Source organism: Rattus rattus, chromosome 5 (genome assembly GCF_011064425.1).
Source record: "Rattus rattus isolate New Zealand chromosome 5, Rrattus_CSIRO_v1, whole genome shotgun sequence".
NCBI lineage: Eukaryota > Metazoa > Chordata > Mammalia > Rodentia > Muridae > Rattus > Rattus rattus.
Genome location: NC_046158.1, coordinates 89,980,265 through 89,999,704, shown reverse-complemented (window position 1 = coordinate 89,999,704; position 19,440 = coordinate 89,980,265). Strand labels below are relative to the sequence as shown.

At 36.9% G+C, this 19,440-nt stretch overlaps 1 protein-coding gene across 1 annotated transcript; it reads right to left on the bottom strand.

Annotated features, from left to right (window-relative positions):
- Positions 1 to 3,769: 3,769 nt before the first annotated feature.
- Positions 3,770 to 4,711, bottom strand: LOC116900557 (olfactory receptor 4K14-like). The gene has a single exon (XM_032902283.1). It carries the CDS (start codon positions 4,706 to 4,708, stop codon positions 3,770 to 3,772), a length of 939 nt encoding a protein of 312 aa, XP_032758174.1. The 5' UTR covers positions 4,709 to 4,711.
- Positions 4,712 to 19,440: the final 14,729 nt, after the last annotated feature.

Below are 19,440 nucleotides of genomic sequence, written 5' to 3'. Positions count from 1 at the left end.
TGTTCATGAGACTTAACCAGAGAACAAAGTCTCTGTTGGGCTTTTTTGAGACTTCCCTTTTCAATGCAATTAACATTAATCTCTTTAGCTTAGCCTCAGATAGACTCTTCAGACAAGGGCAAAAAAGCAACCACATTCTTCACCAAATTAGTACAAAAAACAGTTTCTATGCAACATACTAAACATATTCTCCTCTGAAACCTCTTGGTCTGCACCATTAAAATTACTCTCAGCAACAAAGTCTTCCATATTACTACTAGGATGGCCCATTAAGCTCCGTTTATTGCATTACCACTCTCCAAATCCAAAGTTTCAAAACCCACATTCTTACAAACGAAAGCATGGTCAGTCCCACCACAGCAATAACCCAGCCCCTGGTACTAACTTCTGTCTTAGTTAGGGTTTCAGTACTGTAAATAGATACCATGACCAAGGCAAATTTTATAAAGGACAACATTTAATTGGGCCTGACTTACAGGACCAGTTCATTATCATCAAGGTGGGAACATGGCAGCATGCAGGGAAGCATGGAGCAGGAGGACCTGAGAGTTCTACATCTTTGTCTGAGGGCAGCTAGTGGAAGACTGATTTCCAGGCAGCTAGGGTGGGGGTCTTAAGTCCATGACCACAGTGACACACCTACTCTAATAATGCCAACCTCCTAATAGTGTCACTCCTCTGGGCAAGGATTTACAAACCATTGTAGTTAGGAAGGTGATCCTAGTGAGGAGTCCTAGGAAAGGAAGATATAGAGCTTAAGCCAGTCATCTGTAAGCAGTCTTCTTAGTGGTAGGACTGGAAGACCAACCCAACCATAAAACTGTCAATCCACAACATGCCCCATCTACAAGATATGCTGGGGTAAAGGTGCCCCAGAGCTTGTGAAAGTGGTCAACTAATGAATGGTCTAACTTGAGGCCCAAGCCACTAGAGGGAGAACATGCCTGACACTGCCTGGAGAGCCAGACACTGGAAGCTGAATGGCTCAGAGACCTAGGATAAAACCAAACATGACTGGCAAAAAATAAAGTCAATAAAATGATTCCTAATGACATTTCCTATGCTCATAATATGGTGGCTAGCCTAATCTTCATCACAGAGGCTTCCTCTGGCATTTGCTGGTAGCAATTGCAGAGACCTACAGTCACAAAAACCCACAGAAGATGGGGAGGAAGGATTATAGGTGTCAGAGATTTCAAGATCATCAGGAGAACATGAGTCATAGAATGAACTAAGCAGGACTCATAAAGAATCACAGAGAATGAAGCAACAATAGCCATCATGGAGCTTGAATGGATCTGTGCTACATGTGTAAACACATGTTGTGGTTGTTTAGCTTGGGGTTTTTATGAGTCTCCTAACAGTGGGAGTGGGGATGTCTCTGACTCTTTTTGCCTGGGGGAAGGTTTTGCTCCTACTCAGTTGTCTTGTCAAGCCTTGATATGAGGATTTGGGCTTAGTTTTATTGTATCTTGTTATGCCATGTTTTGGTTGATATCACTAGGTGACCTTTTCTGCTCTTTTCTGAATGGAAAGGGAGGTAGAGTAACTCTCGGTGAGAGGAGAGGTAGGTATTGAACTGGTAGGAGGATAGGAAAGGAAGGGAGGGAAGGAAGGGAAAGAAGGGAAGAGTGCAGTCAAGATGGATTGTTTGAGAGAAAAATAAATAAAAGAAAATTAGTCTGTTTTCTAGGATCATAGGAAACTTCCTTCTGGCTAGCTTTAACAGTACCAGAAGTTATTCAGGCTACTTGAAGGGAAAGGAAAACATGGGTCTAAGCAATCACTAAACTTTGCATGATACAAGACTGATTGGTCAAGTAAGATGAGCATACTTGTTTAAGAATGGTTTGGTTATCATGGGCTAAACAACTGTTTTCCATTTGGAATTACAGTCTGCTCACATAAGGGAACACAGATCATTTTTTGAGGATGTTGTTGGAATGCCAGATGAGAACAGATGTATCTAAAAATTATCATCAAGGTGGAAACATGGCAGCATGCAGGAGGGCATAGAACAGGAGGATCTGAGAGTTCTACATCTTCATCTGAAGGCAGCTAGTAGAAGACTGATTTCCAGGCAGCTAGGGTAGGGATCTTAAGTCCATGCCCACAGTGACACACCTACTCCAATAAGGCCAGCTTCCTGAAAGTGCCACTTATGCCTATCAATATCAATAGACACTCTAGCTAAGCTAGAGGTAATCAAATGTACATCTGAATCTTATGTATTGCTATTTATGTGCCAAAATATACTTATATCTCCATTTCAGAATGCATAGCAGAATTATTCACAAATCATACCATTGGAAAAATAGAATGTGAACCATGATATATAAATCATGTAAAAACAATTTGAATTTTCTGGCATTTTATTTAGCAGGAGCTATTATCTTTAGTAAAAAGTTATGATCTTAGTAAATTGTTCAATAACATTTAACTAATGAAAACTGTTGGAAAAATATTTTCTGCATCCTTCAACTATAGAAAAATTCAAGTTTTTATTACCAAAAAAATTAATAGATTTTTTTAAGTCTTCAATTATTCAACTATTTGAGATAATAATAGATGCACTTGGATAAATCCCTGGGAGGCCTTCTCTTTTCTGAGAAGAGGTGAAGGGACAATGAATTTGGGGAATAGAAGATATTCAAGGAGAAGCTAGAGGGATAAGAGGGAGGGTAAACTGAGTTCAGGATGTAATATATGAGAGAATAATAAAAAAAATTAAAAATGTATAGAAGTAATAGTTATTGGTTGTCATCAAGTTTGAGAGGGATAAAAAATACAATTTAATTGAAGAAAATAATAAATGAATTTGTCATAAAAACACATTATAGTGTTAAACAGGCAGCTAGCACTCATAAATATATTTTGTTTATTTTACCAATACTATTGTATTTTCCCTTCTATTAAAAGAAAAAAGGGTATATATTATTTTTGACTTCATATCTTGAGAAATAAAAGATGCATTGTATCTCATTACCATGCACATTATAAGTATATAACAATGTAAAAATGTTTTAAATATCAAAAAACATATTTAAATTTTTATTCACAAATAAATGTTAACATTGTATAAAATGATTCACCGCCTCTCAGGCTTTTTGAATTATTGATATAACTATAAGAAGTATTTCATTATGAAAGAAATTAGCAAAGAAGTTCATGGTCACTGTTTCAGAAAGATTATAGTTCATGATTTTATTGAAATAATAAATAATAATTTAGAAATGAATTTTAATTCTTGAGATTCAGGTGATTGATAACATCAGAATTAGGTTTCTTTATAAAAATATGTCATTGTCACTAAGACAATAAAATCTGCAGTATAGAAAGTTCAGTGCTATTAGTGTATAGTTTATTCCTTGTTTTATACTTCAAAAATTTTATATTCCTCTCTTAGGGTTTTGGGAGGAATCTGGAATAAGGTAAAAATAATATATTTTTGACATTAGAGAAACATTTAATTGAATTGTACAAAATATGCTACCTCTGTGCCTAAAATACATTTATCTTATTTTAAATTATCGAAGCTGTAATAATTAGTTCAGTAATTTTCCTGGGAGTAAGGCAACTTAACAAAATCAGAAATAATTTAAAATGTTGTATACGATTAAAATGTTTAATCTCTAGAATTTTACTGAGCATATTGCATGTGCAAAGATTGTAATTAATTGTACATACAAACTTAATTCCCAAATTATAAAACTTGTATTAATTTCAGTGAATTGTCAATTTGAAATATTTACAATGACTTTTCTTGCTCTTAAGTATTTCCCTTATTGTTCATAAAATGGTTTTTTAACTTCTTTAGAGCATTTTTCATTTCTTTATTTCTCAGTGTATAAATGGCTGGATTTAGGAGAGGTGCAAAAACAGTATAAAATACAGCAAGAAATTTGTCAAACCAGGTGATACTGAGGGGCCACACATAGATGAAAATACAGGGCACAAAAAAGATCATCACCACTGTGATATGTGCAGTGCATGTGGACAGAGCCTTAGATGCACCAGCTTTAGAGCTCTGGCGAACAGTGAGAAGAATATATGTGTAGGAGATGAGCAACAAAATAAAGCAGGTTACAACCACAAACCCACAGTCAATATTCATGTAAATATCCAAAATATGGGAATCCATACAAGCTAGCTTGATTATAAGTGGTATGTCACAGAAGAAACTGTCAATTTCCATGTGACCACAGAGAGGCAGTTTCACAACTGCCAAAAGCTGACTCATGGCATGCACAAAGGCAATTGCCCAGGAAGTGAACACCAATCCAGTGCATCTTTTCAGGTTCATAATAGTGAAGTAGTGGAGTGGTTTGCAGATGGCCACATAGCGGTCATAAGCCATTACCACCAGCAGCAGCATCTCTACTGCACCAACACAATGGTCAAAGAAGACCTGGGACATGCAGCCTGCAAAAGAAATGATCTTTGGTTCTTTGAGAAAATCTGTAATCATCTTAGGAGTGGTGGCTGAGGAAAGCCACATATCAACAAAGGACAGGTTGGCCAAAAAGAAGTACATGGGAGAATGGAGATTCTTGTCAGTGATGATTAAGAACATGACAATAGTATTTCCAGATAGAATGAGCAGATAAACCATCAAAAATATTATGAAGAGTAAGACCTGAAGATTCTGTGATTGGGAAAGACCCAAAAGCACAAATTCTGATACCAGAGACTGATTACCTCCATTCATTTTATTTAGTGTGTCTTTAGAAATAACCTGCAGGCAAGGAAAAAATAATTAGGTGGATACTGACTACAGACAAAGAATTGTTCATCAACTACATGGACAATGACTTCACTAGACAAATCTGACATTCACATTGAAAGTTAGCATCTAAAATAGAAATAGAAAATAGAAAAACATAAAATACTTTATACTTAACAGTTCCTCTGAGTTGACATACACCTATTCGGTAACTATGGGATATGTAGATGGAAAGGAGGTATTAGCCATGGTGACCATTTTCTGGAAACCTAACAAGCATTTCATGTTTCTTCTTTCTTTGCTCAGGAGTGTTATAAGCATTTTAAAGGATCTAAACTCAATAGAATTTTCTAATACTTTATATGTAATTTTTGTTTATCTTGGTGATAAATCTTATAAAAATGATAACTTTGGCTCTTAGATGAATAAAATTAAAAAATTCAACAATAAAAACTCACCAAAGGGTACTTTTATTAACATTTAAATGAAGTATTTTTTCTATGATTACAGATTTTTACATGTAGAATGTTTTGTATCGAAGTTCTAAACTCTGCAATACCGTGAATATCTATACTTTTGACACATCTGTGGATATAGTTAAGGTTGTTCCCTTTAGTTGATTTTTGGTGATAGATTCTCATGACTAAAGAGTGGTCCCACAGTTGCTTCTAATGTTTGTTGGCAGATTGGTTAATATGCATTCTGAAATGAGCAAGTGTTATGCCTCTTACCACTTGATTTGCTTTTACATTTACTTCTATTTCTGAGCTGAAAATTATCCTATCTATAGTATGCTCTATGATTCAATAACACTGAACCTGATTAAGGGACAGAAGCATGCACACACACACACACACACACACACACACACACAGAGAGAGAGAGAGAGAGAGAGAGAGAGAGAGAGAGAGAGAGAGAGAGAGAGAGAGAAAGAGAGGGAGAGAGAGAGAGAGAGCGCTTCTTTCCTGGTTGTGTTCATACTGATGATAATCCACAGAAATGTCTGCATGGATTCTACCTTCTCTAGGAAAGGTAGAAAAATCTCATTAATTATATGCTAAAAATGACAGAAGGCAAAGAAACATAGCTTAAGTCCCCATAGAATGGGAATTGGTAAAAGAGATACAGAGACATAATTCAAGAATGATTTTAGAGAATGTTGGAGAAATGAGATGACTTACCAAACTTGCGTTTTTTTCCAAGATCATTTCTTCCATCTGATGTGTGTTTGTGAAGACATCTACACCATGCAGAGTCAGCCTCTTGGAAACACACCTCCTAAAGTTGGCATTTATTCACTGTCTGAAGTTGTCCCATGGGTTAATTTATTTGAACCCTGGATGTAATTATCTTGGACATATTTTAGGACTTTCTCTGTTAAAAGTGATATCATATGCTACATATGTGCAAAATTAGATATTCTTATTAATCACCCCAGAAGAGACAACATAACCTGTTTTTCAAACTTATTCACTTAACCAATAAGGACCAAGGAGATGTTTTCTGCTATCCTAATATTACTTTGTTTATCTCGTCAAAGTGAATAAATTGTTTTACAGGTATAAGAGGTCATGTGCTGAACAGTGTGTGATATGACCAGAACAAAAGCCATGCTGTAAGTGAAGTTCCCTAATGAATGACAAGGATGTGTCAAATTGTCAGGAAATCTTAGTCACTTGGTTGAGTAATTCAGTCTTATCTGTTACTACTTAAGTTATACTATAAGGCATGAATTAGGTGTAATTCATATTAAAATATAATAGGTTGTTAAAATTTAAAGTATTTATTAGTTATATATGTATACATGTGAGTTGTAGTATATTTATGGAAGGTAGGAACAACTTTGTGAAATACATTCTTTCCTTCCACCTCAATGAGTATACTGGGATTGAACTCCATCTTCCAGAATTGCACAACAAACCTTTTTCATCCTATGAGCCATTTGCCTACAACCTCTCCCATCAAATTAAATTTAAAGAAAAAGTGACACAAATGTATAGTTCAAATATATTTATTTTAATATTACATTTAAAATAATACTGCAATAATACATAAATTAAGGAATGAATGACAAATGTATAATTTAAGAAGAGTTGATATATATGTATATATATGTATATTATATATATATTCAAGCATAAAAATAATGACAGGTAAACATTAAATATTTTAAAAAGAAATAAAACTAGAAAATGGGAAGAAATCCCATGTTTAAGGGTTGCTAGAATTAATATCATAAAAATGAACATTACCAAAAAAGCTATTTAAGATTCAGTGCAATCTTAATCAAAAGTGGCATCTTTTTAACATTTCATTTTTATTATTAATTAATTATCTATTTTATTACTTTTATTTTTATATAGTCCAATTATTGCTCCCTTCTGGTCAGGCCTTCCTGAGTTTCTCATTCCATTCCTCTTCCCCCTGTCTCCAAGAGGATCTCCCCTGCCCTGTCATGCCTCCCCAATCCCTGAGGCCCCAAAGTCTTTCCAGGGTTAGGTACACCTGCTGCCACTGAGGCCCGATCAGGCAGTCCTTTGCTGTATATGCATCAGGGGCCTTGGACTATCTCCTGTCTGCTGCCTGATTGGTGGCTCAGTGTTGGAGAGATTTCAGGGGTCCAGGTGGGTGAGACTGCTGGTCTTCCTATGGGGTTGCCCCTCAGCTTCCTCCAGATTTTCACTAATACAAGAAATCCTCACAGGAGTCCTCAACTTCAGTCCAATGGTTGGGTGTAAATATCTGCTTCTATCCCAGTCAGCTGCTTGATCGGCCTCTCAGAGGACAGCCACACTAGGCTCCTGTTTGTAAGCACACCAGTACAGCACATCAGTATCATTGTCAGGCCTTGGAGCCTCCTCTTGAGATAGATCCTAGGTTGGGCTGGTCACTGGAACTGGACCATATTTTCCTCAGTCACTTCTCCATTTTTGTTCCTATAGTAATTTTAGACAGGAACAGTTCTGCATCAGATTTTTTAACTGTGGGATGACCACTTGATGCCCTATCTTTCTACTGGAAGTGGACTCTACAAGTTCCCTCTCCCCACTATTGGGCATTTCATCTAAGGTCCCTCCCTTTGACTCCTGAGAATATTTCACCTCCCATTTCTCTGGTACTTTCTAGAGAGTCCCCCTCTTCCTACCTCCAGAGCATGTCTGTTTCCATTCTCATTGCTGGCCTTCAGGGCTTCAGTTCTGTCCATGCCCCAGTACTTGATCATGTTCCTCTCTCCCCCTCTTTGTCCCCTTTCCTACACAGATCCCTTCCTCTCTCTCTCATCATTCCTATGATTGACTTCTTCTCCTGCCCAAGTAGGATTGGGACATTCTCATTTGGATCCTTTGGTTTTTTAACCTTCTCGAGTCCTGTGGGTTGTGCCCTGGGTATTCTGTACTTTTTTGTCTAATATCCACTTATTAGTGGATACCATGCATGTCTTTTTAAGACTGAGATACATCACTCAGGATGATATTTTCTAGTTCCATTTGCCTGCAAAATTTGTGATATTCTCATTCTTAACAGCTGAATGGTGTTTCATTGTATAAATAAACCATATTTTCTGAATCCATTCTTCCCTTGTGGGACATTTGGGTTGTTTCCAGATTCTGACTATCACAGATAAGGCTGCTGTGAATATGGTGGAGTATGTGGCCCTATTGTATAGTGGGACATATTTTGAGTATATGCTTGAGTGGTTCAGCAGGGGCTACAGGTAGATCTATATCCAATTTTCTGAGGAACCTCCAGAGTGATTTTAAAAGTAGTTGTGCCATTTGCAATCCCACCAGCAATGGAGTGTTCTTCTTTCTTTACATCTTTGCCAACATGTGCTGACAACTGAGTTTTTGATCTTAGCCATTCTGATTGGTATAAAGTGGAATCTAAGGGTTATTTTGATTTGCATTTCCTGGATCACTAAGGACTTTGAACATTTCTTTAAGTGCTTCTTGGCCATTCGAGATTGCTCTGTTGTGAATTCTCTGTTTAGTTCTATTCCCCATTTTTTTGGTTGGGTTGTTTGGTTTTTGGAGGTTAACTTCTTGAGTTCTTTATATATTCTGGATATTAGCTTTCTATCAAATGTGGAGTTGGTGAAGATTTTTTTCCAATCTGTAGGTAGCTGATTTGTCCTATTGACTATATCCTTTGCCTTAAAAAAAGCTTTACAGTTTCATGAGGTTCCATTTATTAATTTTTTTGATCTTAGAGCCTGAGCTGTTGGAGTTCTGTTTAGGGAATTCCTCCATATGCCCACACCTTCTCCCCCATGCAAATAAATTTAAGGATCTTTCCCACTTTTTCTTCTATTAGACTCAGTGTGTCTGGTTTTATGTTGATGTCCTTGATCCACTTAGACTTGAGCTTTTTGCAAAGTGACAAATATGCATCTATTTTCATTTTTCTATATATTGACTTACAGTTAAACCAGCACCATTTATTGAAGATACTTTCTTTTTTCCATTGTATATTTTTGACTTCTATAACAAAGATCTAGTCTCTGGGTCTTAAATTTTATTCATTGATCAACTTATCTGTCTCTGTACCAATACCAAGAATTTTTTTTAATTACTATTGCCCTGTAGTATAGTTCGAGGTTAGGGATTGTGATTCCTGCAGAAGTTCTTTTATTGTTAAGAATTGTTTTTGCTATCCTGGTTTTTCTGTGTTTCCATATGAAATTAAGAATTGTTCTTTCCATGTCTTTGAAAAATTGTTTTGGAATTTTGATGAGGATTACCTTGAATCTGTTCTTGAATTTTGCTGGAATTTTATTGAGTATTTTGCATCAATAATCATAAGCAAAATTGGTCTGAAGTTCTTTTTCTCTTTTGGGTCTTTGTGTGGTTTAGGTACTAGAGTAATTGTGGATTCATAGAATGAATTAGATTGTGTTCTTTTTGTTTCTATTTTGTGGAATAGTTTGAGAAATGCTTGTTTTAGCTCTTTGAAGGTCTAATAGAATTCTGCACTATAGTCATCTAGCCCTGGCATAATTTTGGTGTGGGGTGGTGGAGTTAGGAGGTTTTTAATGACTTCCTTTACTTCTTTCAGGGCTATGGAACTGTTTAGATAGTTTACCTGCTTTTTATTTACCTTGGTATGTCTAGAAAATCATTCATTTCATCTCGATTTTCCAGTTTTGTTGAGTACAGGCTTTAATAGTAGGATCTGATGATTTTTTTCAATTTCCTCAGTTTCCGTTGTTATATCTCCCTTTTTATTTCTGATTTTGTTAATTTGATTATCACTGTGTCCCTTAGTTTGGGTAGGAGTTCATCTATTTTCTTAACTTTCTGAAAGAACTAGCTTTTGGTTTTGTTGATTCTTTGTATAATTCTCCTTATTGCTATTGGTTTAATTCCACCCTGAGTTTGACTATTTCCTGCCATCTAATGCTTTTCAGTGTGTTTGCATTTTCTGTTCTTTTTTTTTAAATATTTTTCAATTTTCTTTCTTTTTTTTTTTTTTTTTGTTGTTCTAGGGATTTCAGGTGCGCTGTTAAGTTGCTAGTGTAAAATCTCTCCAATTTATTTATGAGGGCACTTTGTGCTATGCATTTTTCTCTTAGCACTGATTTCATTGTATTCCATAAATTTGGGCATGCTAGATCATTATTTTCATTGAATTCCCAGAAGTCTGCAATTTCTTTTTTTTTTTTTTGGTTCTTTTTTTTTTTTTTTTTTTTTTGAGCTGGGGATCGAACCCAGGGCCTTGCGCTTCCCAGGCAAGCGCTCTACCACTGAGCTAAATCCCCAACCCATAAAGTCTGCAATTTCTTTCTTTATTTCTTCTCTTACCAAGTTATCATTGAGTAGAGAATTGTTCACTTTCCATGTGTATATGGGTTTTCTGTTGTTTTTGTTGTTATTGAAGTCTATCTAGCCTTAGTACATGGTGATCTTATAGGATGTATGGGATTATTTCAGTTGTCTTGTATTTGTTGAATCTTGTCTTGTAACCAATTATGTGGTCTGTTTTGAGGAAGGTATCATGAGATGCTGAGAAGAAGGTATATTCTTCTGTTTTAGGGTGAAAAGTTTTGTATATATCTGTTAAATCCATTTGGTTCATAATTTATATTAGTTTTACTATGTATCTGTGTAGCTTCCATTTCAATGACCTATGTATTGGTAAGAGTGGAATGTTGAAGTCTTCCACTAATATTGTATAGGGTTCGGTGTGTGTTTTCAGCTTTAGTAAGTTTACTTTACAAATGTGGGTGCCCTTGCATTTGGGGCATCAATGTTCAGAATTGACTTTCTTTCTCTTGGTGGATTTTTTCTTTGATGAATATGAAATGTGCTAACTCATCTCTCTCAATGATTTTTGGTTGAAAGTTTATTTTATTGAATATTAGGATGGTAAATCCCACTTGTTTCTTGAGACCATTAGCTTGGAGGACTTTTTTTCCAGCATTTTACTTTGTGATACTGTCTGTCTTTGTTACTGAGGTGTGTTTCTTATATGAAGCAAAATGTTAGATCCTGTTTGTGTGACCAGTCTGTTATTTTATGTCTTTTTATTGGGGCATTGAGTCTATTGATGTTGAGAGATATTAAAGACAGATGATTGTTAGTTCCTGTTATGTTTGTTGTTGTAGGTGGTATTAAGTGTATGTGCTTCTCTCCTTTTGGTTTTGTTGTGAGATGATTGATTTCTTGTTTCTTCTTTGGTGTATGTACCCTCTTTGTGCTGGAGTTTTGCCTCTAGAATCCTCTGTAGAGCTAGATTGGTAGATAGATATTGTTTGCATATGGTTTTGTCATGGAATATTTTGCTTTCTCCATCTATGATAATTAAGAGTTTGCAGGGTATAGTAGTTGGGCCTGGAATTTTTGTTCTCTTAAAGTCTGTATGACCTATGTACAAGATCTTCTGGCTTTTAGGGTTACTGTTGAGAAGTCCGATGTAATTTTGATAGGTCTGCCTTTATTTGTTACTTGTCTTTTCCCTTGCATTTTTAATAGTATTTTTGTTTGTTGTTCTGTGCATTCAGTGTTTTGCTTATTATGTAATGAAAGCATTTTCTTTTCTTGTCCAATCTATTTGGGGTTCTGTAGGCTTCTTGAACATTTATGGCCATCTCTTTCTTTAGGTTGGGAATTTTTCTTCTATAATTTTGTTGAACATGTTTTCAGTTGAATCTTCACTCACTTCTATTCCTATTATTCTTAGCCTTTGTCTTTTTATTGTATTCTGGATTTCCTGGATGTTTTAGTTTAAGAGTTTCTTTATTTTTTTTCTTTGACCATTGTGTTAATATCTTCTACGGTATATTTTACACCCATGATTCTGTCGTCTCTCTTGTATTCTGTTGTTGATGCTTTCATCTGTAGCTCCTGACCTCTTTCCTAGGTTTTCCATTTCTAAAATTGTCTCAATTTTTTATTTATTTATTGTTTCTACTTCCATTTTTAGGTCTTGGACTGCTTTGTTCAATTCCTTCACATATTTGATTGTGTTTTCCTATATTTATTCATGGAGTTTATTTTCTATTTCGGGGCTTTTACCTGTTTACTTGTGTTTTCCTGGATTTCTAATGAGTTATTTATATCCTCCTTAAAGGACTGAATTATTTTCAGGAGATTTGATCCTGGTTTTCAGGTGTGTCGTGGTATCCAGAGCTTGCTTTGTTCGGAGAATTGGGTTCTGATGGTGACAAAGTATATTGGCTTCTTTTGTTTATGGTCTTATACTTGCCTCTAACTATCTGGTTGTCTCTGGTGTTAACTGTTCTGGGTCTTTCTGTCTGGAGCCTATCTCTTGTGTCCCTGGGTTGCTGTAGGTCTCCTGCTAGTCCTGTGGCCCTGGCTGTAGCAGATTTCCTAGGAGAGCATCAGAATGTGGAATGAGCATCAGACTGTGAGTTCTTTAGAGATCATACACACCAACGATCTGTTACCCTGGGTGAAGCATATATCCTAGGAAGTCTTCAGGATGTGAGGTCTGTTGCCCAGGATAAAGCATATCTTCTGGGAAGCCTTCAGACTCTTGGGTCTTCAGAGGAGCAGTCAGACTTATGATCTTCCCCTGTGCAAGGAGCAGACTAGAAGGGACAAGAAGCATAAATGATGTTTCCCAAGTTTGCTGGGTTCCTGGAGGTGGGGGAGAGTCCCAGCTGTTGTGGTTATTTGGGAAGGACCCTTACCTGTTGAGCTGTGTGTAATAGATCTTCTGGGATGTTTTCAGACTCTGAGGTCTTCAGAGGAGCATACAAGCTGATGATCTCTCCAGGAGGAAGGTGTGGGCCAGAAGGGAAGTGAGTTTTAGTAGAGCGTATTGGTCCTGAGTCCACTGGACTTCTTGTAGGTACCAGCTCCCGTTGTTATTTGAAAGAGTTCTTTAACTGCTGCACTAGGTACAGCAGATTTCCTGGGAGGACTTCAGATGGTGTAAAAAGTTGCATCTTAGTCATCATAGAAATGAAAAGAAAACCTATCCTAAAATTTATCTGGGATTCCAAAAACTATGTGCAAGAGAACATTCTGTTGCTAAAATCTTGTTCCCCAATTGGTTCTTGACTTGTCAGTAAAGAAAGTCAAGGGCTAATTGCTGGATGAAAGGTACAGGTGTGTCCCAGCTAGGGACTCTGCTATGGGTGGATGGCCATGGAGTTTAGAGGGGGGATAGCTGATACAAACCAGTAAGTTTAGGGCAGGAGGAGAAATGGAGATAATAATTAGTAAAGGCATGCCTTTTCAGGCAGAGGATTTCTGAGCCCAGCAATTGTGCCTAACTGACCAGTTCTAAAAGATTAAAGCTGTCTGTGTATCCTTTATCCATGGATTCCAGGTTGTTTGTAGTGGGCTGGTAATGTGACCCCCTCCCTGAACAAAGGTAGGTAGGCAAAAGAAGATGGATCAGTGCTGGTGGTTCCCATCCTGGAGCTAAGCTGGGTGGAGTAAAAGAGAGCCAGGAGTGGGCTGGTAGTGCAGCAGCTCCCAAGCCAAAAGGTAGTAGAGCATTTTTTATAACTCACATAACAACCATGTTTATCCTAAGCAATTTTAAGTAAACCAAAAATGCTGGAGGTATTACCATTATATATGTCAAAATACATCATAGATTAATTATAATAAAAACAGCATGGTATTGGCACAGAAAGAGACAGTAGATACATGAAATAAAAGGACTATGCATTATAGTCATATTATATTAATGATGTATTATTATAAAATTATATTATATTATATTGTAATATTATATAATTATATATAATTATATATATTGTTATTATTATATAATTAATTATTATATAATGATGAAAAACACACATTGGAGAACAGATGCTATCTTTAACAAAATGTCCTAGGAAAGTTGGGCATCTATATACAGTTAAGTGGAACTAGATCTGTATGTATGACTTTGTAAAAAAATGAGCTCTAAGTTCCTCAAACCTAAATATGAAAACTGAAACAGTGGAACTGATGGAAAATTCAGTCAGCACAGTATGTGATAAAAGTGTAGGAATGGACACTCTGAATAGGTTTCAATTTGTCCAGGAATCAAGGCCTACAGTTGCCAAGTAAGATCTCATATAAACTAAAGAGTTTCTACATATCTGAAGAAATAATTAACTCAGAAAAGAAGAAGCACTGAGAATTGTAAATAATCTTTGCTAGCTATATATCTGACAAAGGATTAATATCGAGAATGCATTAAAAAACTGTGCAAAACAGAGAGCTATTGAGGGTCAGGCTTTAATTGAATTGGGGGAATGAGGCCAATAGGAAAAATCAACAGAGTAAAGGGAACTTTTAAAAGAAACAATAGAAAGGGAAGTAAGATGGGGAAATGAGAAAAACAGAGGACTATTTTGGGAAGGTAAGATATAAGTCAATAATCTTATTGAGTATTTTGGCACCAATATTCATAAGGAAAGTTGGTCTGAAGTTCTCTTTCTTTGTTGGGTCTTTGTGTGGTTTAGGTATAAGTATAATTGTGACTTCATAGAATGAATTTGGTAGTGTTCCTTCTGTTTCTATTTTATGGAATAGTTTAGACAGTATTGGTGTTAGGTCTTCTATGAAGATCTAATAGAATTCAGCACTAAACCCATCGGGTCCTGGGCTTTGTTTTTGGTTCAGAGACTTTTAATGATTGCTTCGATTTCATTAAGAGTTATGGGACTGTTTAGATGGTTTATCTGATACTGCTTTAACTTTGATATCTGATATCTATCTAGGAAATTGTTCATTTCCTCAAGAATTTCCAGTTTTGTTGAGTATAGGTTTTTGTAGTAGGATCTGATGATGGTTTTTGTCATTTCCTCAAATTCTCTTGTTATGTCTCCCTTTTCATTTTTGATTTTGTTTATTTGGATATACTCTCTGTGCCTTCTGGTTAGTCTTGCTAAGGGTTTATATATCTTGTTGATTTTCTCAAAGAACCAGCTCCTGGTTTTGTTGAATTTTTTTGTTTAGTTCTTTTTGTTTCTACTTGGTTGATTTCAGCCCTGAGTTTGATCATTTCCTGCCATCTACTCTTCTTAGTGATTTGCTTCTTTTTGTTGTAGAGCTTGCAGGTGTGCTGTCAAGCTACTAGTATACACTCCATCCAGTTTCTAATCATCTATCATGATCAAGTAGGGTTTATCCCAGAGATGCAGGGATGGTTCAGTATAGAGAAATACATCAATGTAATCAACTATATTAATACACTCAAAGAAAAAAACACATGATCACCTCTTTAGATGCTGAGAAAGCATTTGACAAAATTCAACACCCCTTCCTGATATTATTCTTGGAACGATCAGGAATTCAAGACCAATAAATAAACAGTAAAAGCAATATGCAGCTTCTATCAACCAATATCAAGCTTAATGGAGAGAAACTTGAAGCAATCCTACTAAAATAAGAAACTAGACAAGGTTGCCCACTTTCTCCCTACTTATTCCATATAGTACTTGAAGTCCTAGCCAGAGCATCAGATAGTGAAAAGAGGTCAAGGGATACAAATTGGAAAAGAAGAAGTCAAAATATTACTATTTTCAGATGATATGATAGTATACTTAAGTGATCCCAAAAGTTCCACCAGAGAATTCGTAAGCCTGATAAACAGCTTTAGCAAAGTGGAGGGATATAAAATTAACTCAAACAAATCAGCAGCCTTTCTCTACTTAAAGGATATATAGGCTGAGAAAGAAATTCAGAAAAGGACTCTAACCAAGCAAGTGAAAGATCTGTATGACAAGAAATTCAAGTCTCTGAAGAAAGAAATTGAAGAACTCAGAAGGTAGAAAGACCTCCCAGGCTTATGGATTGGCAAGATTATTATAGTAAAAATAGTCATCTTGCCAAAAGCAATCTACAGATTCAATGCAATCCCCATAAAAATCCCAAGTCAATTCTTCACAAAGTTGGAATGAACAATTTGCAATTTCATTTGGAATAACAAAAAAACCCAAGATAGCCAAAACTATCCTCAACAATAAAAAAAAAAAACTTTTGGGGGAATCACCATCCCTAACCTCCAGCTGTATTACAGAGCAATAGTGATAAGAACTGTATGGTATTGGTACAGAGGCAGGCAGATAGATCAGTGGACTAGAAATGAAGACCCAGAAATGAGCCCACATACCTATGGTCACTTGATCTTTGACAAAGGAGCTAAAACCCTCTAGTGGGAAATGGACAGCATTTTCAACAAATGGTGTTGGTTCAACCGGAGGTCAGCATGTAGAAGAATGCAAATTGATCCATTCTTACCGTCTTGTACTAAGATCAAATCCAAGTGGATCAAGGACCTCCACATAATACCAGATACACTGAAACTAATAGAAGAGAAAATGTGAAAGTGCCTCAAACACATGGGCACAGGGGAAAATTTCCTGAATAAAACACCAATGACTTATGCTCCATGATCAAGAATCGACAAATGGGGGCTGGGGATTTAGCTCAGCGGTAGAGCGCTTACCTAGGAAGCGCAAGGCCCTGGGTTCGGTCCCCAGCTCCGAAAAAAAGAACCAAAAAAAAAAAAAAAAAGAATCGACAAATGGGACCTCATAAATTGAAAGGCTTCTGTAAGACAAAAGACACTGTCAATAAGTCACAATTGCAACCAACAGATTGTGAAAAAATCTTTACCAATCCTACATTCAACAGAGGGCTAATATCCAATATATACAAAGAACTCAAAAAGTTAGACTTCAGAGAATCAAAAAACCCTATTAAAAATGAGGTACAGAGCTAAACAAAGAATTCCCAACTGAGGAATATTGAATGGCTGAGAACCTAAAGAAATGTTCAACATTCTTAGTTATCAGGGAAATGCAAGTCAAAACAACCCTGAGAATCCACCTCACACCAGTCAGAATGGCTAAGATCCAAAACTCATGTAACAGCAGATGGCAGCGAAGATGTGGAGAATGAGGAACACTCCTCCATTGTTGGTGGGATTGCAGACTGGTACAACCATTCTGGAAATCAGTCTGGAGGTTCCTCAGAAAATTGGACATTGAGCTACCTGAGGACCCAGCTATACTTCTCTTGGGCATATACCCAAAAGATGTTCCAACATATAATAATGATACATGCACTACTATGTTCATAGAAGCCTTATTTATAATAGCCAGAAGCTGGAAAGAGCCCAGATGTCTTTCAACAGAGGAATAGATACAGAAATTGTGGTACATTTACACATTGGAGTACTACTCAGCTATTAAAAACAATGACTTCATGAAATTCTTAGGCAAATGGATTGAACTAGAAAATACCACCCTAAGTGAAGTAACCCAGTCACAAAAGAACACACATGGTATGTACTCACTGATTCGTGGATATTACCAAAATTCAAAGTACCCATGATGCAACTCACAGACCATAGGAAGCTCAAGAAGAAGGAAGACCAAAAGTGTGGATGCTTCTGTTTTTCTTTAAAGGGGGAACAATATAGTCATGGGATGTAGAGGATGAGAGGGACTTAGGAGGATAGAGGAGGGAAGGGAGAAAAGGGGGGACAGTACCAGGTATGGGAGGAGACAGGGGAGAAGTAAAGAGGGTCAGGAAATTGAACACAGGTCATTAACATTAGGGGATAGGGAACTGTGGGTAGCCACCAGAAAGTCACAGATGCCAGGAAAGCAAGAGGCTCCCAGGACACAACAGGAGTCACATTAGCTGAAATACCCAACAAAGAGGAAAGAGAACCTGTCGAGACCATATCCAAAGGTTAGCCACAGTCCCTGGTTGAGGGATGGTGCCACCCGGCCATCTCAAAAAATTTAACCCAGAATTGTTCCTGTCTAAAGGAAATACAGGGAAAAAGAGTGGAGCAGCAGAGACAGAAGGAAAGGTTACCCAGAGACTGCCCCACCCGGGGATTCATCCTATATGCAGTCACCAAACCCAGACACTATTGCTGATGTCAAGAAGTGCTTGCTGACAGGAGCCTGATATAGCTGTCCCCTGACAGCCTATACCAGAGCTTAACAAATACAGAGGCAGATGCTTGCAGCCAACCATCAGGGGATCTCAATGGAGGAGTTAGCGGAAGGAGTGAAGGAGCTGAAGGGGGTTTGCAACCCCATAGAAAGAACAACAATATCAACCAACCAGACCTCACAGAGTTCCCAAAGACTAAACCACCAACCAAAGAGTATACCTGCAGGGACTGACAGCCTCAGCTGCATATGTAGCACAGGATGTCCTTATCTGGCATCAGTGAGAGGGGAGAACCTTAACCTTGAGATGGTTTGATACCCCAGCATAGGTTAAGTCCAGGGTGGTGAGGAGGGAGTGGACGAGTTGGTTGGGGAGCATCTTCATGGAAATAGGATGGATGGGGGATCTTATTGGATGTTTGTGGAAGTGAAACTGGGAATGATAACATTTGAAATATAAATAAATAAAATAACCAATAAAAATAAATGGAAAAATATAGAAATTTGCTATAGGATGATCACACACATTCTATTTTGTTATTGTTTTATTTGTTTACATTCCAAATGTTGTCCTCCCTGGTTCCTCCTTGACCGTCCTAAGACTAAGCCAACAACCAAAGAGCATGGACTGATCACACATATTCTTAAGAAGCAGTTGGCAATTAAACTATATAACAGTTTTAAAATTAAGTTTTATGTTGTTATTATTGAGACTCACGGAGGAATTTTCATATACTCTATTAATATTAACTCACATTTACCACAATCACCAGACTAATCATAGTTTTAAATAAGTCATATCTTATTAATCTCTCAATAGCAGTTGGTATTATCTATGTCTTTGTTCTATAAGTATTTATTTCCACTTCTTTACCTACAAAATTAAGACACTTAATTTAATACTGTGTTGTAAAGGTTTAAAAGAAAAGATACAGTGAGAAAAAGAAGGCTTTTCTCTTTCTCATAGTAGACTGATCCATGGAAATTTTGTATTTTTGGCATACTTTCACATACATCTTTTTTTTTTTTTATTAACTTGAGTATTTCTTATATACATTTCGAGTGTTATTCCCTTTCCCGGTTTCGGGCAAGCATCCCCTCCCCCTCCCCTTCTTTATGGGTGTTCCCCTCCCCATCCTCCCCCCATTGCCGCTCTCCCCCCAACAGTCTAGTTCACTGGGGGTTCAGTCTTAGCAGGACCCAGGGCTTCCCCTTCCACTGGTGCTCTTACTAGGATATTCATTGCTACCTATGAGGTCAGAGTCCAGGGTCAGTCCATGTATAGTCTTTAGGTAGTGGCTTAGTCCCTGGAAGCTCTGGTTGCTTGGCATTG

Excerpts from the sequence above, each read along its gene's own strand:
- LOC116900557 (XM_032902283.1), bottom strand. The coding sequence starts at position 4,708 with ATGAATGGAGGTAATCAGTCTCTGGTATCAGAATTTGTGCTTTTGGGT.